This window comes from Parasteatoda tepidariorum, chromosome X2 (genome assembly GCF_043381705.1).
Source record: "Parasteatoda tepidariorum isolate YZ-2023 chromosome X2, CAS_Ptep_4.0, whole genome shotgun sequence".
Classification (NCBI taxonomy): domain Eukaryota; kingdom Metazoa; phylum Arthropoda; class Arachnida; order Araneae; family Theridiidae; genus Parasteatoda; species Parasteatoda tepidariorum.
Window position 1 is genome coordinate 6,008,697 of NC_092215.1, and position 25,151 is coordinate 6,033,847.

Sequence of the window (25,151 nt, forward strand, 5' to 3'; positions counted from 1 at the left end):
ATGCAGGAAAAAAAATTGGACTTTTTTTTATCCCATTACAATAAGCTGTTTGGACTGCTATGGTTTACAGTTTATTACATAATGTTAGTAAGAAATTGAGCTTTCTTGAAATAACATATAAAAAAAGCTATTATAACTGCCTAAAAAGCCTAGATAAAAAATTAAATACGTAATTTTTAAAAAAAGAAAACACTTAGATAATGCGGTAACTAAAATTAAAAATCAAAAGAATAAATCAGCAATCATTTTATTTACTTAATTTTCATTAAATTATAGAAATACATAAAATATGATATTTTTTTTTATACAAAATTCCCACAAAACAACACTTATAAGTTCAAAATGTACAGTTAACAAAATGCGAAATGTGTTAAAACATTAAACAGTTACTAGATAAATGTGTTTTACAAGTAAATTCATGTTTTTACAATTAGCAATCAAGTACAGTTGAACCTGTTTATCTCGAACCTCTTTATCTCAAAATTTCTTATATTTACTATCTAAAATCAATGTATTTTCCGTGTTTATATTGAGCATCTTTTCCAAAACCTCCGTTTTTCGAATTTCTAATAATAGAGCAGAAATGTCCAAACAACATAACTTTCTTTGTCAGTAGAACTTGCAGACGGAGATGAATTTTGTGAACCCACAGGGAGTAGAGATGAACAGGTAGGGGGTGTTTCTTAGAATTTTGATCCCTTTCTCTGCACTTCCATTACTTAAAAAGAATACAATGATTCTGGCAGTAAGTGAGGGGTTGATGAGTAGGATGGAGTGACCACCAAGCTTTTTAACATAGATTAGAAGGAATAGAAAATTCATTTCACCTCAAAATTGCAACCAATGGATCAAAGCATAAATAAGAGTTTTAAAGTGAACTATAGAAAACAGTTGGTAAGTGAACTTGAAGATGCCAATTGATGAAAAAAGTTCTCTTCCAAAAATAATGTGCTTGATCAGAATGACTGTTCTGCTTGAAGATATGTGTCTCTAAAAATTATCCAAAATGGTTTTAAAATAGCTGTGAAGATGATGAATAAGAGGTTGAAGGCATCAAGAAAGAAGAAGAAACTGTTGACGCTAAAAATACAGTGCCAGATTTGCAAGAATAGAATGCAATAAATTTAATAGAATTTCTTAATTAAATAATAGAATTTTAAATAATTAAATACTAGAATCTTTTAATAGAATTTCTTAATTAAATAATAGAATCTTTTAATAGAATTTCTTAATTAAATTGAAATCTTTAAAGTACCTCTATAACTCGAAGCCTCTATATCTCAAACTTTTTACCTTTCCAGTAAGATTCAAGATAAACAGGTCCCACTGTATAAAATATTAATTATCCTTTAATAACAGACATAAAAATAGGGGAGAGAAATGTGCAACACATTTTTTCAATCACAAAAATATTTTTTAATGAAAACATGCTTTCATTAAAAAAAAAATAAAACTAATACATTTACACGAAAGTATATATTAAATTATTCATTAATAACAAAAGAAAATCTCGTTAACTCCTAACTACAGACTTTATTTTCTTTTCAAGGATAAATTATTTTTCTTTTCTCTTATCACTTTTGAGACAGTGTGCATCTGTAAAGAAGTACATATTTCAAATCTGAAACTTTCTTCATTTACACAGTCTCCTGTACATTTTTATTTTTTGCACACTTATCTTTCATGGAAATATTATAAAATTCAATGACTGATTTTATGATGAGAATGTTACATTGCATAGTTATTGAAACACAATTATATAATTTTTCAAAATTTCTGAGGCTTTGTCAGACACAAAGCATGTGTATTTTGATTGCACCAGATCCAGATGCAACTTTAGCCTTAACAACTAAACTTAAATCTATGTAAATCTGTAACTAAACATTCGACTAGTAAATTAAAATTAAAAACAAGCATATTCTCTTAATTTATTTCAAACAAATTAGCGTAACTCAAAAAGTATTATAATGTTTAAATCAAAAATAGAAATTTGGTAAAAATTATCATTTGCAATTCTTAGCAAATGCTGAAAGAGTGTTCTCCAGAAACAGCCTTGTTGCAATAGTTGCATACATATTTTGTCATTCTGAATTTCTCAGGTATAGAGAAAGTACAACTTCTTAATTTGTTCACCACACTTTTAGTTGTGTCTTCTGTTAGCTTTTCAATATTTGATACATCTTCAATGTTTATTTTGACAGAACTAAACATTCAGCTGTTAGAAAACGATTACAGCAAATCTCAAAATGTAACAAGCATACAGTCATGTTTATCATTTTCAGATTATTCATTTTATCAGTTATGAAGATACTGTGAGTGAGGTAGTGTGAGCGCAACAGGAACATCTTAAATTCACAAAATGGGCCGGTAGACTATTACACATTTGATAATTATCTAGGGTTAAAATCAAAAAACACTTACAATTTTATGCAATGAGTTTAAACAATAAATAATGGTAGAAACTATGTCTACTGTGCAAATGAAAAGAGAAGGACAAATAAAAAAGGAAAGCATCAAGAATTAAAATTAAATTAAAAAAATACCAGTTTAAGCACAGTGAGAAAGTTTTTTTTTTAAAAATCATAAATTTAATTCTTAAAGTATAAGAGCAGCTATTATTTTGTTTTGCTTTTTAAGTCACTTGAAGTAAAACCAAACAAAACACCAGATTGTTTTTATTTTTCAAATAATGAAAAGATAGGTAAAAAAATTTGTAAATGAAAAAAAGTAAATGCCTTTTATCTCTCCTGTATTTCTATATATTAGCAAAATGCATTTGTTTAAAGGATTTTTTCTTGGTCTTGATAATATATGAAAATGCCATATTTTTCTAACAAAAAATTACTAATAACAAGAATTTAGCAAATTACATTTGATATATTACGCGTAAATGCTTTTTATGTGTAATTTATGTAATTTTTAACTGAATTGGTTCAGAAAAGTTACAAAAACAATGACTTTGCTTCAATTTGCAACTCGTGAAAGTTTATGCTTAAAACACAAATATATTATCCTTACCAGGAAAGAAAAAGTTAAAAACTCCAAAACTCTTCAATGCTTGATATTTTCATTCAATAATTCAGCTCAGAAAAGGAATAGAACATAATTTTTTTTGTTAAAAAAAGATATGTCAACATTTTATTCATTACTTTAGTTTTTTTGTTAAAAAGATTTTTTACACTTAATCACAAAGGCATCTTAGTGTCTTAAAACTGGTATGTATCTAAAAATAAATGAGGAAATTAAAAAAAATTAATAAATTTACAGAGAAACTGCTTTGTTAATGAGATGGGAAGAAAGATGTAATCAGTATTTTTCAGCGAAAAGTTACTAATTAAGAGGAAAAAGTAGGCACACATATTTTGTAATAGTATATTGAATTCCATTTAAACTTAATAGAAGAAAACTTCAAAACTTTTAACATTTAGACATTTTTACTCCATCACATATAGCATAATATTACTCTATAGAAATAAACAGCATATATAAGCACACTGGACAAAACTATAAGCATAATAATAATAATTTGTAATAGGCCACTAGAAAAATTTGATTCATAATTGAGAAATTTAAAATATAATTAATACTTTAATTACAAAAAATGTTAGTTTAGAGTTATTCTTGTTACGTAATATTTTCTAATAAAAAAAAAAGGATTTGCAGAATTAGATTAAAATTTAGAAAAACTCAGAACTCAAAGATATAATAATTTAATCTGATTTTCCACATAGGATGGATTTAAGAAATTTACTTCAAATATCTTTGATAGTTATCACATTTATTTGATCTCAGAATCAAATTTTCAGCATTAACAATATTCTTAAAAATCTGAAAATATTAACTTTTTTCAATATAACTAAAAAATAAAATGACAAGAGAATCAACACGGTTAGTCTTAATTTTCTTAAAAATGAGAAGAAAATGCAAATTCACATACTTGAAAGACAGAGCCTAACACATTAGTTTTAAACATAAGATAATATATTTTTTTTAAAAATCAGTATACAGAATGATAATCAATAACAATTTTTACAACACACTTTTTCACTGTAGAGACATAGAAATATATTAATCAGAAAAAAAAAATCTATAGAAAACATAAAAATATATTTCAATCTAAGATAGCTTAATATTTAAATAAAATGGAAAGAGAATAATATATTAATAGTAATAAACAATTGCACACAGAAAACTGTCTAATATGATACTTCAAATATTTAAAAATTAAACAAACTTATATAGATATTATTCAAAGTAAAAAAATGGAATGCTCAGTCTTCAGTAACCACTTGGCTTAATGAACATGAAAATGATAGTGTGAAAAGATGTGCTCCTAAGAATAAAAAGTACCCAAGCATAAATTCAACTAAATATCTATTTATAAAAATGATTAAAAAATCTAAACAACAAAAGTTAAAAACTCAACACGCAGTGAAGTATAACACACATAATTAAATAGAAATACAGTTTATTCTCCTTAGTGCAACTCTTCCATTATAATGGTCATTACATGAAGTCCCCTTTGCTGCTCGATAGACGAATGTCATTTTAACAGCGATTAAAACGTCTGTTTATTCCAATATAGTGAACAAAATTGTTTCCATTTCTTTAATTACCCAAAAATTATTCGAAAAACAGGTGTACATTTTTGTGTTTTCAAAACTAACACTTTTCCATTGAAAACCTGTCAATTGACTGCAAAAGTTTTGAGAAAACTATTCAAACCACTATTTTTTTTAATGTTACAGCTCAAACATGAAAAATCTTGAATTCTCTATTTAGGAAGAAAGAGGGACAGGACTAGGATTGGGCGATGTAAGAATTTTTTTATCGTGATACATTGTCTGTTAGACATCGATGTATAGCGATGTATCGCGATTTAGCATATTTTCAAAAATTATCTATTAGAAATCCTTAAATTAATCAAAAATAAATAAAAGGAATAAATTTATTAAAAACTAAATGTCTTAAGTAAAAACAAACTCAAGCTTTATTTTAATTTTTTTAAAAATTTAAAATGACTTAAGATTTATTGGTTTAAAAATAATAATAAAGTTAACAAAATATTTTACATACATACATTAAAAATTAAAAGGAAAAAAAAAGTAAGAAAAACAAACAAACTAAAGAAATGTTAACTTTAGTAAAACGTTTTTTAAATTATTTGTAGAAAAAATGCCTTTGAAGCATTGTCAGACCTTTTTTAACTTATTTATTTTAAATAACAAAGTTGTATTAACTAATGGTCTAATTCTATACTTAATAAATGTAAAAATAAATTTAAGTTTTCAATTTATTTATTATTATTTTCTTTTTCGAAAATAAAATCGACTATGAATTTATTTGTTTAAAAATGATACAGACTGTCTAACAAATTATGAAACAAACCAGTATTGAAAGTATTTTAAGAAACATTTAAAAAAAATACTTTTAAGTTCTATTGTTAAATTATTAAATAGGGTCAAAACATTGCTTAACTTTTTATTCAATAAAAAATATATTTGTTTTAACTAATAGCCAAATTTTTGTAAAATTAAAAACCACTGAAAATTTATTTGTTTAAAAATAATAAAATTCTATCAAATTATTATACTTACGTGCATTAAATAAATTTAAAAAAAAACTAAACTTTTTATAACAAAGTTAAATACAAAATACCCCTATTAAATTGTATCGCTTAAAATGAAAAACAATAACTAAAAAAAAAAAAACAATGAAGAATCTTTTTTTTTTATTCATGTTTTCTTTTCATTAATAGATTGAGTTCAGAACGAAAATTTAAGATAACAGCAATCGCGCAAAGATCGCCAAGTGACCGTAGGTCTACTAAATTCTTTTTACAAGAATCGTTAAATACCGACAGACAAAAAAAGGAAGAAAAAAAAGAAGAAGATGAAAAAGTGACGCAATAATGCACAATGAAACGATCGCTAAGTAGTATAGTGCACAGCGATCACAAAATAACGTAAGTCCAGCTGAAAATAATGTTAAAAAAAAGTAAACTTCCAAAGACAAAAATGGCGCATAAAGAAACTATGCATAGCGTTCTGTTTCAACGCCGATCATCGCACGAAACCGGGAGCTTTTCGTTATTCAACATCATGAAACTAACATCGTCTTCGTAGCTAGACGCTAATAACGCCTCCGCAGTTAGACGAAATCAAAAGTCTTCGTCCCCGCGGTGACAGCGTTAGTGTAGGCAAGTATTTTGACATGTTAAATCGTTAAACCGCGAGCGTTGTCTTACATGACGGTTTAAATCAGATTCTTGATGCATCGCCTAAAATGAGAGTCACTCTCGGCAGCTTAAATCAGATTTCTGATGCATCGCCTAAAATGAAAGTCACTATCAGCAGCTTAAATTAGATTTCTGATGCATCGCCTAAAGCGAAAGTCATTATATCCGCCAGACGATATATGTGTTAAATCGATATTTCGCGATGCATTGATTTATAGCCCAGTCCTAGACAGGACCACATATTCCTAAGCCTAGGAGGTCTTTGGTTTAATCTATGGTCAAAAGAATTGTAAAATATAGATTACTTATCATTATTGAGAATTTGAAGTGTACATTGCAACAACATTTAGAAATTGGAGTTTCCTAAATAATCATAACCTTCTAAAATTTCTTTTCAAAAAGTTCAATATATTCATCAATCATATTTTTCTTGTTTCAAAATTGTATTTAGTACTCTTTTTGTGAAGTGTTGCAATAGGTGATTGATTTTGGAGTTGAAACATGTGGTATTATTCACATTCTTTTTTGATTTTAGTTTTGCTTTTTCTCTGGACGTATGTTATTTAGCAAAAATGGTTGTTCCCAACCAGTATAATAATATATGCTTAGAGCAGAAATTAAGAATTTAAATGAAGTAGATTGAAGAACACTAATTGCTAAAGTTAATAGTAATGTGATTGTTAAATCTGAAGCACAATGTGTTATAATTTCAAGACATCATACCCTTTTGGTTTAAAAATCTAGAAAAAATTGCTGAGTGAATGTCTTAAGTTTATGCACAAATTTAAAAGATGTTATTTGAAAATATTTAGATGCATTATTAAACTTTAGTGTACTAGATTAAATAATACTTTATTGGCTTAAAAAAACTCCATATTAGCCAGTTTTATAATTCTACATAAATACAACATGTTTGGGCCAAAATAAACCTAGCATTTATGAAATATAAGTAAATATTAGGACGAATTTCATGTTGTCACAATATAGAGACCTCACATTATAATGTCTATTTTCTTTTGGACTATAGAGAATATAGATTGAAGCACATTCAAACATTAACTGTAAGTAATTTTCTAAAACCATACCTTATTTCAAATTACTCTTAGTATCCGTAAGAAAACCTACTTAAAGCTTCTAAAAGCAGCAAATATTCTTAAAAAAATTACAAACTTTAAGGGGTGTTTATTATTTTTTATAGAACTTGTGATAGAAAATGCAAATTCCATAAATTGCACTATGCAGGGAATGCCCAGAAAAAAAGTAGGACAATAGATAAAGGCATATTACTTATTACAGTTTGTGGTAAAATGATGTTTTTATGATGTTATGGTAAAATGATACACACCTACAGTTTATTCATGTGTCTAAGGAAAATATCCCTATTTTCTGAGCGAAACTTATTCTATTCATCAATTTTTCTATTTAAATTGTTATAAAACAGCAACAGTACTTTGTATTTGTTACCACTAGGAATAAAATTTCATTTTATATGAAAACATAACTTAAAAAAATAAGTTCCCTTGGAAATAAAAAGGTAAATATAATTTAACCCTCTGCTTCTTAGTCTCAACTTATTCCAAACTTTCAGCAGTATGCTTTCTTGGATAAAAAAACTAGTTTCTCAAGTTTTTTAATGGTAAAGAAGTTCGTGGCAAGAAAACCTTAGAGCAATTTTGCCAAGATGATCAATCCTTGAAAAGTTAACTATTTTTTCAAAATGATCATTCTTCTATTAAGATTATAACAAACTGTTTCCTAATAACATTAAAAAAATGTAACAATGGCAATAAAATACTATATTTTCCGCAATAGTTACAGCATAAATTCTCAATGAAATGTACAAAAATTAATATTTACTATGCAATTCATCTAAGTGTTAAAACTCATTAAAAACAAAACACATTAGGTAATGACTGCCAATAGTTTATGATTGTTGATGTTTTTAAAGCATGCAGAATTTATTCAAACCAAAACTATCTTCTTACGTTTTCAACAATACTTTTTAATTATCTAATATATAGTCATTAAACATGAAGTAGTGAGAGAAATACTTTTAAATGGATAAGTTATGCAGCATTAAAAATTGATAATTTGTACATAGTTACTAATAATTTTCTTAAAAATTAAAAATTACTACCAATATAAAATTTGAATAACTCCAAAACTCAAAATAAAATGAAGACACTATACTATTCTCATAAAGTCATAGATATTAATGCTGCTTCTTATCCAATAAAAATGCTAAAACCCTAGTATGGATTTATGAGATTAAAATTTTTGTTGTGAAAAAGTTAACATTAATGACTATCATTTCTTTTTTTAATGTAACATGCATATTATATCTATTTAAATTTTTCTAAATCAGCACAATAACTATTCTCTCTCAAATAAAAGGTAGGAAAAAAATATTCTGCCTCTCATATTTTTATTTCTTTCTAAGCAATTAATAAAAATGCAGATATTAATAGCTAGTTCCCAAATGAATGAATAAATTTAACAGCTAGTAAGAGCTTCGGCTTATGGAGTTTCGATCTAGATCAGTGTTTCAACAACTAAAATGTAACTGTTAAAGAATCATAACTTGAGAAATTAATCAGACAACAAAAAAAAAATTATCTTTCTACCACTAAATCCAAATAATTAGCAGAATCAGGGGAAAATAAGAAAATAAAAATCGGAAGTAATTAAAAAATGAAGAAAAAATAATTAAGACTAAATTCCAAACTAAGTAATCATACAAAATATTTTGTCAATTAGCTCTATACTCCATTTCACCTCAACTTGGCACTGCTGAGAAAGGTAGGTAGACTAGATAGCAGCCGCTGTCATATAAACTGGGTAACTCTTTAAGTTAGTTAGGGGAATGAGGCAGCAAAAAAAGGAGAGAAAGTGGCCAGTATTTGAATACATTGCAGAAAGCAAAGTGCCAATTTTTTTTACACCTAGATTCTTACTAAAATTTTGATGAAGATACAGAAAAGAACAAAGGATAACTAACAAAAAAAAAACAAGCTAACATTTAGTAATTAACAACAAAAAAAACAACATAACAAGGAATCACAAAAAAATTAACAATTAATGCAAAAAAATTAACAATTAATGCAAAAAAATTAACAATTAATATAAAAAAATAACTATCAATAACTATAAAAAAACAAGTTAACAATAAATAAGTAGCAAAATCGTAATAAATAACAATAATAGCAATAAATAACAATAATAGCAATAAATGATAATAGCATGACACCTAAGCAAACTCGAAAGAGCTGGCCGACCAGTGCAAAAATATAGCCAATGCACCAATTTCTCAACATCAGAAACTAATTCACCCCCAAATTAAAACACCTCCTTCTTCTTTGCAAGTTCTCTTTTCTGAGAAGGCACTTACAAGATAAATACATTTAAACATGATAAAACTTCTAATACACGTTTCAAGATAAACTTTTCTTATTATACAATATTTATTTATATTTGTACGCCTATTTAAATTGTAATTAATTCCAAAATAGCAAGGAACTACTTTTCAATGACGTAGTATTACATTTCCTACCATTCCCTGTAGTGCCAACTTGAGGTGAAATGAAGTATAATAGTATGAACAAGAGGATACAAACTAAAATTGCAAATAGTTTAAAAATTCCAATGTAAACAAACCACTTACTTATTCATATTTCATTAAACTTCATATGGAAGATATGATTGAGGTTGAGAACCCTGCAAGAAAAATAAATGTAATAATTGATAAACATATTAATGAATAATTTAAAAACAAGGTGCTTAAATTTGTAATAAACTTGGTGATTAAATTGTCAAAAATCAATGCTAACATAAACAGAAAATTTGGACTTGACTAATTACTGCATTCTATTACATTTGTCAGAGGCCTCTTATTCGTTAGAGCACATGGTAACCTGATATCTCAAAAATTATATTTATATCGCTAATATTCACTATATAAATCCATTGCAAAAGGAAAGAAAAACAAAAAACTTCCCTGTTAAAAAAATCAAATGTTATAAATCAACTGCTTTTTTAAATTTTTTTAATGACATTAAGACATTGCAGACAAACCTAAGCTTCACTGAGTTTTTTTAAAAAGTTTATAGATTTATAATACAAAGTTATTCAAAATGAATAAAGCAATTACAACAGTTATAATTATTTAACTGAAAAGTTTAATGAATTGAATTAAATTTATAATTATTTAACTGAATTAATTGATAAGAACTACATAGAATTTAGATGGAAGTTCAAAATTTTACTATTCACATCTGATACATTTCGGTAATCTAATTGGCAGTCCATTTCATGCCACACTTAAACTTTTGTTGGTGATTAAAAAAGCATATCTGCTTTCGCAATCACCAACAAAAGAGCATTAAAAATAAATATTTTGAGTTCTAGAACTATTTTTGGCAAAGAAGGTACATGCACACGGACTTTGATGTAACCCATAAGAAAAGGCAACTTAAAATGCACATTTTGCTGGCGGTACCAGATGTGCTTCAGAATATATACAATTGACTACTAATTAGATGTTATCTGTGAAATCAAGGGGAGCGGGGTTAGAACAGTCAGGAAGTAAATAAACAAATTTTTGAACTTCTCTTTACATTCTTCATAATTTTTGTTGATTAATTCTTCTTAATTAAATAATTATAGCAAATTTTAATGGAATATTCATCTGAATTACCCTGTATTTATGACATTCCATATTTAAAGAATAGTTGTAGTTTGATTATAAAACAATATGTTCAATCTTTGAATAGTGTTAATCTATCTTATTATTTATTTTTCCATTAAGTTCTACATAATTTGGTAGATAGTACTGTTCTGATTATGCTCTACTATCATAAGGTTTTATTCTCCTTAAAATTCTAATATGTCGAATTGTGATAACTTTCTATTATTACAAGGTTTTATTCCCTTTAAAAATTTTAACATGCTTTGCTTTTGCAAATGAAATTTAATTGCTTTTTCTTTAAAATGTAAATGTTCTTAATCTCACTGACATTCAACTTTTTTCAAAAGATATAAATGTTGCCTTATTTGTGTAGTTTGTTTAAATACACAAATTTTGTCTTAAATACACAATGCTTGGCTTAAATACACAAATTTTGTCTTATTTGTGTAATTTTCTCATCTTCCCACCTTTTAGCTATAGGTTCCTGTATCAGTGACATCACTGTGAATTGTTTTCCATTGATTGAAAATTGAGAGCAAGTGGCAGTTTCTGGAACTGCATGACAGTTTATGGCACTGCATGGCCACAGGGAATCATAATTGATGGGTTTTAAAGAAGTGAATTTTGAGTGCTATTGAAAAGCAATAGTATTGTGAAGTGGTTTTTAAGATTAATCCCTGTGCATTTGCCATGAATCCTTATATAAAATGGTCGTTTGTTTTGTTATTATGATTTATAAATAATAAAGTGAAACAATCATAAACAATTTAATCAATCAGATGCATTGAAAATTATTGATGAGAATCTTGCAATAGCTTATTTTTTTGATGTTAGGCAGCAGCATACCACCATGGATGAGTAGTTCTAACACATCTTTTAAGATAGAGGGTACAGTGTAACACTAACCTAAAAGAATGAACATTTATGCCATTGTTAAAAATTTATATAGGTAACTTAATTTTCAAAATGTTACTCTATCTTTCATTTTCTTTCTTTTTGACCCGATGAGCATATAGTGCTTTTGCATCTTTTCACAACCTTTGTACTAATTTAAATTTTTTTTCAGCCCCCAAATTTACTTCTTCTTTGAGAATAAATTTCTAATTTGTAGTTTTAATCTTTTCATCTTTCTTGTGGGTTTATCTTGCCACATACAAATATAGTTTATGATTTTGTTCTTCACTATGATTAAAAACTTTATAATATACTAAAAAATATAAACTATTCAAAATGATGAAAATTTTCTATACAAGTATAAACTAAAGAAAAAGGATATGCTAATTCGTAAGTTCAATTTCGTCAAGTTTTTTTTCATACAGGTTTTATATTGTTTAGAATGGTTTTTCTAATGATCTGGACATTTTTACTATACTCCTTAATGTTTTGAAAAATATCTGAAAACATGCTTCTGATAGGATAAATAAGTTTGAATTGTTCCATCCACTACTGTAAATGAATGTTTTATATAATGTGTCTATTTTTATAAATAAATTTAAATTTACACATATTTTAAGGCTTATAAATTAAAATATCTTTACTTCATCCAGGGATGGCTGATGAACAACATGTTTTGACAAAACAATGGTCGTAGTTCTTTTCTTTTTCAATGAAGAAGTTGGTTGTACAAAAATCTGAGGTGAAGGAGATACTAAATTTTCTGCTGCTCTGATGACATCCAATACCTTCTCATCAACACTTTTATCACAGGACACGTCTGCATTCGACTACAAAATAAAATTTATATCTTTAAAAATGAAGTTTAATGCTTTAAAGGGAAGTAAAACTTTTTACAATATACAAAAGTAATAACAATTTCCTGGAAGAATATTTGTCCAATACAATTCATTCAAAAATTACCTAACCAACATGTAACTGAATATATATATATAAACACAAAGTAGAAGTTATAAAATAAAATCGAAATTTTTTATGAGAAAACGTAAACAAAATCAAAAATCCTAATTAATGCATAACTTGAAGCTAAAAATAGATTAAAAGACAGAATGTGAATATTAAAGTGTGAGAAAGAGCATTTAGTTTAAAATAATAAAATAGAAAAAAAGATTTAGATAAAGGAATAACATTGAAAAAAAATCAGTTGAAGCTTTTTATGCTACACACACAGATATATATATATATAATATGTATATATATATATATACAGCCAAACCCTGCTATAGTGAACACGGTTTATAGTAAACTCCCGGATATAGTGGACTAAATGTTTGGTCCTGTGCCTTGCTATACATGTATAATGTTATTTTATGAGGATATAGTGAACCAAAAAAGTGAGGAAGTTGGATATAATGAACTTTTTTCTGTCTTTGACAGTTTTTTTTCTGAATTTCTTAGTAATAATTTTGAAATTTCCACTTCAAAATAAATACATATACTGATTTTTAAAACCAGCTATAGAGGGGAATGTAGCGATAAGCATTTTTTATTGATTGCTACTTTTTATCTCACTTTCCCATCCCTAAACAAACCAAGCAGATGTTTCCAACCCAGGCAAATGATGCACCTGTAAGGTGTCAGTGGGATCAATATGCATTTTCTGTCAGAGGGAATGAGTAATTATTCATTATTGGTCAAAGGGTTGGACGCTGATCTGTGTTGATAAGGCCCTCATTTCATCTCCTTTTTGCTCTCAGTTCAGTTAAAAAATTCCTGCAAACAAGTGTCCCAAAGTTAACTATGGAGAGCATTAAACGTAAAACGTTCTCCATTTATGATAAAATGGGCATAATCAGAAAAATTGAAAATAGATGGAAATGGAATCAAGTAATTGAAAATGGAATCAAGCTGATATTTGCAGGGAACACAAACTATCCAAATCTACAGTTTGTAGCATGTGGAAAAATAGGCAATTAACAATTTCTTCTCATGAAAAAAAATTTCGATGGCAGAAAAAAGTTAAAAAGCAGATCACAAGGATGTTGAGGAAGCATGAAGTGGTTCAGAATTCGAAGAAGCTGCAATTTTCCAGTATCTGGACATTTGTTGATGAATTTGCTAAGCGATTTTGTGAGATCACTTTTATGTGCTCGAATGGCAGATTAGACAGTTTAAAAAGCGGAATAACAGAAATTCAGGAAAAATAATCTGAGAGACGGGAAGTGTTTTTGTATATGTGATGTTTAGGATTGCTGATCAGCTAATTTTATTTTGTGCGCAAGACGAAGAGTAATAAAAAATAACACATTTTTTGTTACTATATAATATTTTTCAGTCATTTATTTGAATAATGTGTAATAAAAGAGAGGAGTTTGGAACAATTAGTAAAATTGCCTGTGTAATGGATATAGTGAACTCCCGGTTATAGTGAACCGAGATTTCAGTCCCTTGAAGGTTCACTATAGCGGGGTTTGACTGTAGATATATATATATATAAATATGTATATGAATACGTATATATATGTAGTATATATATATGTATATATATATATGTATATATTTATATATATNACTTCAAGGCTGAAAACATACCACTGAATTATAATTAGATTTATATTTCAAAGGAGGAGTTATTTTTAGAATCTTGTCCCTCTTTCACTTCCATATTAGGAAGCATTAAATGATTTTTCTTAATGCTTAAGGTTACAAGACTGAGCCTTTTCACCTTTTTTCCATTAGTATATAATGCAGGAGCAATTGTTTTTGCGTGTCTCTTGCCGTATGATGATGCCAACCTAAGCATCGCCGCGACTGTCTTGATATTAGTCCACCCCCCTCCAGCTGGGAGAGTTTAGACCATACTCCAGTAAACAAAGCCTGTTAAAATCTATCGGCTTATGTTTTCTACTATGTAAATTAAAAACACTATCAAAATTAACGGGGTTGTTGCCCTGTTATTAAAAGCCTCGCAGGATATTAGCTTCGCTGAGGAAACCCTTTGGAGGAAACTATTACAAATTTCAATAAGTTGAATCTTAAGCCTAACTACTGCTGAATTGCCAAAGGTTCCCATCCCTGACACCGGGAAAAAATTGAAGGAAGGATGATCCCACCCCGTCTGTTCCTCTACCTTGCTGTTATCAGAAGAAAGTTGGATCGAGCTTGTCTAATCCATAAACCGCTTGATGTCTAAAATTTTTTCATCTAAGTTGGAAGAAACATCATCCATGTTAGTGAGTCAGCACCTATAGATTAAGAATGTGTGTTGGTGAACAAATTCAAGTGAAAGTGCCATACGCGTGTGAAAATCACGGAGAGCTACATATGTGCTAGTATAAAATGACCAACAAAAATTTGCTTCTCGGTGTCCTAAAAATACCTGTTGGTAAAGTGATGAAGCACACCAGTGTTAAAATCAAGTGACGTTTTTTTTAAACACCGATACATGTGAAGAAGAAGGAAAGAAATTTATTTCAAAAGAATGCATATTTTTTTTTCTTCATAATTAGTAGTGATAATTTATGATTACCTATGTCAAATGACCTAAATAATTTATTCTGAATAATTGAATAGAGAAATATATTTAAGAGCTAGATTGCATTTCTTGTTTTTATATTGCTTTTTTTTAAAAAATTATGATATAATATTGTATTTATCGTGTATTTAAAATGTTTTTAAAGGAAATAAACGTGATTCAAACATCAATTAAATTAGTGACGGCAAACAAAATTAAGTTATTATTAAAACTTTTATTTCCTAATGATTTATCAAGATTAAATCTTAGAAAAATATTAAATTTTTCACAATTTTCTTTTGGATTTAATGATGAAGAGTTTTCAAATAAACTTATTTACTTTTTCGGACTTGGTCAAAACTAAATATTCCTATTAAAAAATGTGAAAACTTAAATGTTATCCAAACAAAAGGACATTTAACACTTAACAAAATTTGTGAGTTTCCCCTTAAGATAGGCGAAATTGTTAACTCAGCTAAGTTTTTATACTTGATACTGATTTACCATATACTTTATTAGGATTGCAAACTTGCAAAGATTTTTGTTTGTTTATTGATTGTGTCGGGTCAGTTGTTACTCAATTTGGTAAGAGACTGATCACCTCTGCTAATTCTAACAATGACAACTTATCTTTGCATATTAGACAGCAGAATTCTCAAAATGTTAAGGTTAAAAATGATGAAAAAAAAATAAGGTAAAGGGTAACAAAAAGAAAAAGAAAGAATGACCAAGAAGCTAATTACAAAATAAATTAAAAGAATAATTTAAGTAAACAAATTTTTGAAATAGTACATGTATCAAAGCTTAGGAAATATCACAGCCCACAAATGTTGAAATTAAGTTGAAGCGCAATGAATGGTTATATTCTGCATTAATTGTTTTTATAATTAATTATGAACTTTAAGTTTGTTTTAACTACAACTTTAAATTCTTACTTAATTATAAAAACAATTAATGCAGAATATAATGAGTGATGTCACGTCGCTTCAAAGTCATGATTAGTGTCCAAAGGAAAATAATTTTTTATTTACTTTCTTCAACAGAAGAAGCAAACCCTATTTTTTTTGTGAGATCCAGATCCGAATCGCATGTGGAGATGTTTACCTCAGCATTATTTGGATGTGAGGGCGATGGAAGTTGAACTTTTTTTTCTCACAACAAGATGAGAAAAATTATATAAACTATTTTTGAATAGACCTGTCTGGATCTCTCAATATCACTCTGCTTCATGAAATTCTGTTTTCCTCCATTTTAACGGGGAATACAGATTTTCATCAAGCCCTTAACCACACAGAATCTTAAATTCTGATTAAATGACACTTGTTGTCCAGTTCGCTTGCATAAAAGTTTTGTATATTTTTGTGTGAAAAATTTTTTTGAAAATTTTAGTAGAATAGTTATATAAACATGTTTCTTCTTTCTTTCTGTTTAGTTGACTAAACAGATAAATTACATTATCATGTTGTTATTTTTGTCATTGTAAATAAATTTTTTTACACATAATTGAAAAAATGTTATTTGTAGTAGGGAAAAGGAACAGTCATACCAACCTAAATTTTTTAAATTTAAAGTATTCTAAATTTTTTTATTTTTGGCTTACCAAAATTTTTTTTTGGGGGGGATGTAATACAAAAATTATAAATACTTTTGTATTAATAAAAGCATTAAAACTCTTTCGTTTTCATAAAATGTCTTTGTTAAAGAATAAGCGTAGAAATATTCTATTTTGGGACTTCAAGGATGAAAACATGCCATTGAATTATAATTAGATTTATATTTCAAACGAGGAGTTATTTTTAGAATCTTATTCCTCTTTTACTTTCATATTAGGAAGCATTAAATGATTTTCCTTAATGCGTAAGGTTACAAGACTCAGCCTTTTCACCTTTTTTCCATTAGTATATAATGCAGGAGCAATTGTCTTTGCTTGTCTCTTGCTGTACGATGACGCCAACCTAAGCTTCGCCGCTACTGTCTTGATATTAGTCCACCACCCTCCAGCTGGGAGAGTGGGTGAGACTTCTGTTTACACCGTACTCCAGTAAATAAAGCCTGTTAAAATCTATCGGCTTATGTTTCCTACTATGTAAATTAAAAACACTATCAAAATTAACGGGGTTGTTGCCCTGTTATTATATATATATATATATGTTCTATTTATAGTAGTAATTATGTTCAATTGTTTCATATTCATTATTTTCAAGTAGATTGAACGATAATTCAGACACAGATAACAAATATAGACTTAAATAGCATTATTTTAAAACTTAATTAAAAGGAGTACTATTTCCCATTAACTACACTGACTTGACTGAGGTTAAGACAGATATTAAATATAGAAGAATAATTAAAACTTATAATGATATTAACTAGGCAAAATGATTTATTTAGGTATGATGATTGAAAGGATAATTATATATGGACCATGCATGATAATAATTTAATTGAGGTCAAGACAGATATTAAATACATCAGAGTAATTAGCATGTTATACAAGATTAAAAGTCATAATATATTATAAGTGATTATCTTTAACTTAACCTTATCCTCAAAATCATTGGTAACTTTTCTTTGCTTGCAGTTGCTAGGGGTTTGCCAACAAAATTGCCTTCAAAGAATATGACATAAAAAAACACTTACTCTACTTTGAATAAATTACTCTTTTCTTCTGAAACACCTACCTTCTCTTACTCACATTCATTTATTAAACTAAAACAGCTTCAACACAAATATTTTTTCATACAGCAGTTGAAATACATAAAGAAGAAAGAAAAACGTTGAATTATAAATAAGCTTTTAAAAAATTTATCAAAAATTGTGCTTTAATTTTTAAGTGTTTTTTTTTTGTTTTATCAGTGGATATAAAAAAAATGGCATGTCATCTTTTGAACTCTTAAATTATATGAAACTGAAAAATTATTGTTTTTGTATAAAGAATTACTCACATAAATTTCAAAGACGTACAGTACAATAAAAACAACTTGTTTATCAGCAGTTGAAAGGTTTACTGTGAAAGGTTATACTTACAAGTGATAAACATTCAAAAGTAGAAAAATTTACTATGAAGTACAGTTTATGACTTCTCATTTTTATTATCAATCCAATTACGTTTGTTTGACATTCAAATAATTTATTTGAACTTTTTTTACTTTCTTTCAATACAAGTAAACTTATAACTTATTTTCAAATAATTTTGCTTGCTTGTAAGAGTAATACAATAAGGTCATGGTACGTGTACTATAAATTTTTGAAATTCATGAGTTATTCTTTTTTTAAAAAAATCAATAAACAGTCAAAAATAAAAAGTCCTATGATAAAGTGCAGTATTCTTCTTTCACTTGATTGGGTCAAAAATATATAAAACTGATAACTATAATCAACACTTTATTTAAAATAAATAAAGCATTAATTACGTCTATTATGTTTTAATTGAAATTCAACAACAAATATTTTTGCTTGCATTAAAAGAAAGAAATATGAACTACATGATGCATCAAACAATCCTAAAACTATACTTTAGAAATGAACTAAAAAATAAGACTTATATATAAGCTATAAATATGTATTTTGATGATTTGACATATTTTTGATGTGAGCATGAAAATGAAAACGTAGATACAAGTTGTTGAGTGATGACCAATATTTTTTAAGTGAAAATGTCAATAACAGAAGTAATTTTCACTACCTCTACAAAAAAAGAGATAGGGCAGAACATAAGTTATTATGTCTATCTGGTAATATACTGCCTGGACGCAAATTGTTCTCCATATGCTAAAGACATATTGCTGCTATGTGTTTCTGGCACATAGCAGCAATATGAGCTAAAAATACCATAGATAAGGTTTAGTTCAAACACCTTTTATCATCTAGACTTTATTAAATACAAGACAATGCAAATGCAAATTTAAGTATTACCGGATGGAATATTTCAACAGCCTCATCATCACTATCTATGCATGGTACTGAATTGATAGTTACTGAGCTTGAGGCAGGTAAACAGGAGTAAGATGTATCTAAATGTGAATTAAATCCATCACATACAATTATAGATACTGATCCAGCATTACTTTCAAGTGTTTTATATGCTTCTTCAAGAGTAGCACCCAGAACAGAAATACTGCATATCTATAAAAAGTGATAAAATTATAAGTTTAAGAGTTAACATAATTCAGATAATTTTACAAAAAGGAGTTGGTAAAAACATATGCATATATTATTTATTTCATATTATAAAGCATGAAATGTATTTAAAAAATTTTCTGTTTTCACAATATTATAAAATATTACAGCTACAATGTTTAAAAAGTACAATTACTTACTAGTACTTAAAAATTAAATAATTAATAATGGCTTTTTTACAGCTCTTTCTGAAGATTAACAATTGGAAACAAACAATTGAAAACTAATTTAAAGAATGCATAGTTCTGTTTTTGGACAAAGTAATTATTTTTTGCAGCTTTTTACCAAGATAAGACATTCATTTTATTTGCCTCCTTTTTTTAAAAAACATTTTTAGTTAGTGAAGTATTCAGATTGTTTAAGGAAATTCATAGCTGATCAGGTGGTTTAAAAAAAGAAGAAATCTGAATAAAAATTATTACTATTTCAGTTTTATTATAGTTATACAAAATTATTATAATTATTGACTATTTTAGTTACAAATGAATGATCAGTAAAATGAATAAGTAATTTTTTTATACTTTATAGTTATGATCAGAAGGCTGTTAACACTAAAGTGACCACACGTCCCGATTTCGGCAGGGCAGTCCCACTTTTTGGTGGACTGTCCCATGTCCCGCTCCTTTTTCAATATGTCCCGCTTTTTAGAAAATATCTGCATTTCTTATTTTAAATCTACTGTAAAAATATATAACCTATTATTTATTAAGTATTATGGTGAATATAAAGAAATAAAAAATACATAAAATACATGCAGAATAAACTAAATTAGGCATTGTAACGACTTAGATTTACTCAGTGGTGTTTGATCATTGTCCTTATGTCTCGGCTTAATTTAGATAGTCGCCACAATGTAACGGTCAATAAGGTAAAATTTAATACTCTTTTTTAGCCTTTGTAGTAAATTTTTTAATTAATTCCAGTATTTACCCACAGAATAAAAGATGAGAAAAAAAGAGAATGCAAATTTAATGAAGAGCTAAGCAGAGAATTTCCATTTCAGTCTCACATGGTGGAAAAAACGATATTACTAAACATCTAGTGACAGAGAGGCACAAAAGATTTTTGAATAATGCCGCTTCCTCGTCTAAGATGGAACAGTTTTTTTGCAGTCTTAGCTTCGGCAACACGGAAGAACAGCTAGCATTAGCGGAAGGGCTATTTGTTTTCCGCACCATAAGCCACAATCAAAGTTTCGGATCAATGGATTGTACCTCGCAAATGATCAAAACATTATACGACAACAAATTTGCATGTGCAGGGACAGAAACTGAAGCAATTATTTGTGATATTTTTTCACTATATCCATTTTCAGAATTGCAGAAAATATTAGAAAAATGTGCATCCCTATATTCTGATGCTTCCAACCACAAAGATTTAAAATTATTTCCCACAATTGTTAAATTTTTTGATCCAGAAACAGGAATTAAAATTAGAATATTAGATTTCATTTCATTGCAGGGTGAAACTTTACAAATAATTTTTGATTCAATAAGTACTATTTTAAATAATAATAATTTGAACAATAAAATTATTGCCTATTGTGCAGATAACACTAACGCAAATTTTGGTGGGAAAGCTAGAAGAGGCATCAATAACGTTTTTACGAAACTTAACGAGCATTCGAACCAAAAAATTATTGGACTAGGATGTGCATAGCACATTTTACATAATACTATTCAAACAGCATCTGACTTACTTCTAGTTGATGTTGAAAATATTGTTGCAAAAATGTTTTCATATTTTTATAGGTATATACTGTGCGTGTTGAAAGTTTGAAGGATTTTTGTGAAAGTGAATATATAAGAATTCTTGGTTACAGCTAAACATGATGGCTAGCTCTTTTACCAGCTGTAGAAAATATTTTAAAAATATACGAACCATTAAAATCATACTTTTTATTACAAGATAAATGCCCAAGAATATTGCAGCTCTTTTTTGAAAATGACACATCACAAATTTTTCTTCAGTTCATCCACAACCAAGCTACATTATTTCACAATGCTGCGAAAATTATTGAAGGGGACAACATTTCAATTACGGAAGAGTAAAGTGAAATCAATAATTTAAAAACAAAATTATGAGAAAGAATTGATAACGATTACATTCCTTTAATTATCTGAAAAGACATCACTTGGTTGGAAGAACAAGGTGCCATTAAACTACCTGAGTTTCTGAAACATGTCAAAAACTTTTATAATAACTGCTTGGAATATCTTGAAGAATGGACAGTTTAATTCGAAGATAATAAAAATTTTCATTGGGTGACATTGAAAAAGGAGATTTTATGGGAATATGTGGAAAAATCTTTAGAATATATTGGTAACCATTTTCCGAAAAACATTATTTGCGAAATTGATCTTTTTGATGAGGTGTCATTGGTAAAAAGATATGTTACAGATGAAAAAATTAAATGTCGGTTGTCTGCAAATGTGGAAACAGACAAAAATGGACGGAGTTATTCCTTCATTTTAAACAGAGAATATTCCTTATCAAAATATTTTGACAATTGTAGAATTTGTGATCTCTCTTCCAGGAGCAAATGCAGCAACAGAACGTGTTTTCTCTAGTATCAATAAAATATGTACAACTGAAAAAACGCAGTTGAACATTAAAACTTTAAAATCTATATTAAGTGTATAATATAATTTGACCAATTCATGCGAAATATTTCACGACATTTTAATAAATTATCCAAATCTATTGCAAAGTATTCACTAGGATCAAAAATATGACCATGAAAGAAAATCATAATTTTTTTAAATAAAAAATTTCATTTGATTAAAAATCATGATGTTCCAATTATTATTTTTTACAAATATTTTTATAGTTACCAATAATTAATAATAAATATATTTTTGTACAAGTATATAAATGTATACAATAAAATATATATAACTAAATTGTAATTCTCATTTCATCCCATTTGTCCCGCTTTGTCTCAATGAAAATGTGGTCACTTTAGTTAAAACATTCCGAATCATTATATTTATATTGATGCAAATAGAGAAAAAAATAGAGATCAGCTGTACACATTACTGTTTAAGTTAAAATTTTGAGCTTTAAACTTTAAATGCTAATTAGGAGAAATTTTGTTGCTCCAAAGAAAAGTATTCTTTTCAAAAATACATTATATTTATAAATTATATCAAGTAAGAAGTTTTACATACACGTAAATGGTAATTTATAATACACAAATGGAAGTTGCCAAATTAAAAACTACTTTAATAGATTTGAAGAGTTATAAAAAATTTCTTTTGTCAAAAAAGTTTATAATCTGGCTTACAGAAAATAGCACTGTCAAATTCCTTTAATAAAAATTTTTTTTTTACAACATTTGATATCAACTCTTTAAACATTTGAGATCAATGTATATTAATAGCATATTTAATAACACTGCTGTAAAAGTATAAGTTTAAAATCATAGAAATGATTGGGTTATTGATAATTTTGCATTGATCAACGTAGGGATAGAATAAACATTTTCTCAAATTGACATTTTTTAAAATTGTAGATTCCTTTACTCCTTTGATATTCATGTTTAACATATATTAGCTGTTTTAAGCATCCAAAACAACTCTATAACTACTATTCAGCATAAAATTCAAAGGATCAAATGAACAAGCCATATAATGTGAATGAAAGAAAACAGCAATACAAGAAAAATATTTTTGGCTAGGCCTGCAGATACTCTTTTTAGAGCTGGTTCAAACTCAGATGTATTGAGCTTTAAGGCTCACAAATCTTAAAGGTCAAAAACTGAAAACAATTATTTTGAGCAAAAGATTGACATGGAAAACTTCTAGAAAAACCCATAGTCCATCAAAAGATCATTAAACTGAATTCTAAGTATTTTTTGTTCAATATGTTGCCATAATGCAGATAAAATTATTTATGTACAATGAATTCAAGCTATTAAATTTTTATGATTAATAAATCAAAGAGTTATTGACTCTACATTTACTCAGTACCTAAAGAATAAATTTATGTAAGACCATACAGATATTTACTTTCATATACTTAATTAAACAATTTTAAGACATGTATGAGAGCTACATTAAAGCTTAAATACAAGTAAAATGTTTTTTTTAATTATGTGAAGCAAATTAATTCATTTAAAAAAACAGGCTTATTTTGAGAAATCTAAAGCATCTAAAATCTAAATCCAGCAATGTTCCAACTTGATGCATTCCAGTACTTTAGTAAATTTTACACTTCATCCTTTTTCTACTTTGAAGCTTGTTTATTATTTTAGAGCTGACTATAAAAATTTTATATTGTTTTCTTAAAATAATCTACATAATACTTTAATTAAAAGTAATCTATTTCTAAATGACTAATTATACAACGTTTTTCCGAAAAACAATCTTACTATTTTTAATTTAACCAAATATGTCTCTTATTTACATTATAGTAACTTACCTCTATAACTCTCATACCAATTTTTAGTTTACCATTTCTCTCAGCAGCTGAATTGGGATGAATCTGTAAAATCATAATAACAATGTAATTGAAAACATTTTATAAAGTAAAATGATTAAAAATTATTAGCATGAAAATTTGAAGAAAACATGGCAATCAAAAATTTTAGGAAAACAGGTTAATCTCTTAAGCTGCTTAGAAGATTTGAAAAGATGTTTACTGTGTATTTCCTCTGAAGAAAAATAACCAGGTTTTATTCTAAGCTGAACTAAAAGTCAACAATTGAATGGTTAAAACTATATCTTCAAAAGCCTTGTTTGATTTTTATACATTTTAGTGAAGTGTGTAAAAAATGAGATGTGATGGCATAGTAACCTTTATAAAATGTTGATATTAAACAAAAAATGAACTAAAATAAAAAAGGTTAATATAAAATAACAATTAAAAATCAAATCAGTAGATCTTTCAAGACGTTATATAGTTACCTTTGTCATAAATATTCCTTCATCAAAGTAATCATAAGGATTTGCATGGCTACCACTCAAGCCTCCTCCCAGTTCAATGCCTAATACTTCATCACCTTCCATAAAAATATTTACTTCCTGTAAATTAATATTAGAGATACTAATTAAATCTAACAGAAGATCAAATAATAAAGTAAAATATACGTTTTTATCAAAAATTGTTTATAATATAACTATTTTGAATCTTGTCTAGAAATTTAACATGGTTTCATATTCCTATTGTTATAAACAAAACAGTAACTTAAATGTATCAAAAATCAAAGTTAATTTAAAATTCAATCACTCAAAAATATTATTTGTTGATATAAATAAAAATGAAACTTTCCTAAGCCTTCAAGACTTGACTTTTTTCTTTATTATGAGAAGATTATTACAATTACTCAGTAAGAAAGCTAGCTTAACTTAATACTTATTCCATAAAACAGGAATATTGCAGAATAAATCAAGTTATTTAGAGAAAATTGACCCACAAATAAAGAAGGTAAACCTGAAAAAGAAATGACGTGGGCAAATAAAAAGTAATATCCCAGAACAGTAAATACTTCTTATCTTAAAATGCTTTGAATAAGTTTAGAAACAATAAGGACATTTCCAAATTTGATTTAAAGAAGCTGATACAAAATACAAAGTTTAAAAAATATAAGCACAAAAATGTAAATGAAATCAAGAAACTTTTTTGGCTGTTCTACTTCATAA

The 25,151-nt window shown here is 27.3% G+C and overlaps 1 protein-coding gene across 2 annotated transcripts in view; it reads right to left on the reverse strand.

The window, feature by feature from the left end:
- Positions 1-1,656: 1,656 nt before the first annotated feature.
- LOC107439758 (protein lap4) overlaps positions 1,657-25,151 on the reverse strand; it is a 55,458-nt gene continuing 31,963 nt past the window's right edge. The window contains exons 23-28 of one of the 2 annotated variants that reach the window (XM_016052450.4): positions 24,417-24,533; positions 23,932-23,994; positions 19,246-19,455; positions 12,461-12,646; positions 9,900-9,952; positions 1,657-2,394 (exon numbers count right to left, since the gene is read on the reverse strand). In XM_016052450.4, coding sequence (XP_015907936.2) covers positions 9,914-9,952; positions 12,461-12,646; positions 19,246-19,455; positions 23,932-23,994; positions 24,417-24,533 — 615 coding nt within the window. In that variant the 3' untranslated portion in view covers positions 1,657-2,394; positions 9,900-9,913. Of the gene's footprint in view, positions 2,395-3,963; positions 4,334-9,899; positions 9,953-12,460; positions 12,647-19,245; positions 19,456-23,931; positions 23,995-24,416; positions 24,534-25,151 lie in introns of those variants that run through there. The other variant, XM_071188373.1, reaches the window with a different exon arrangement.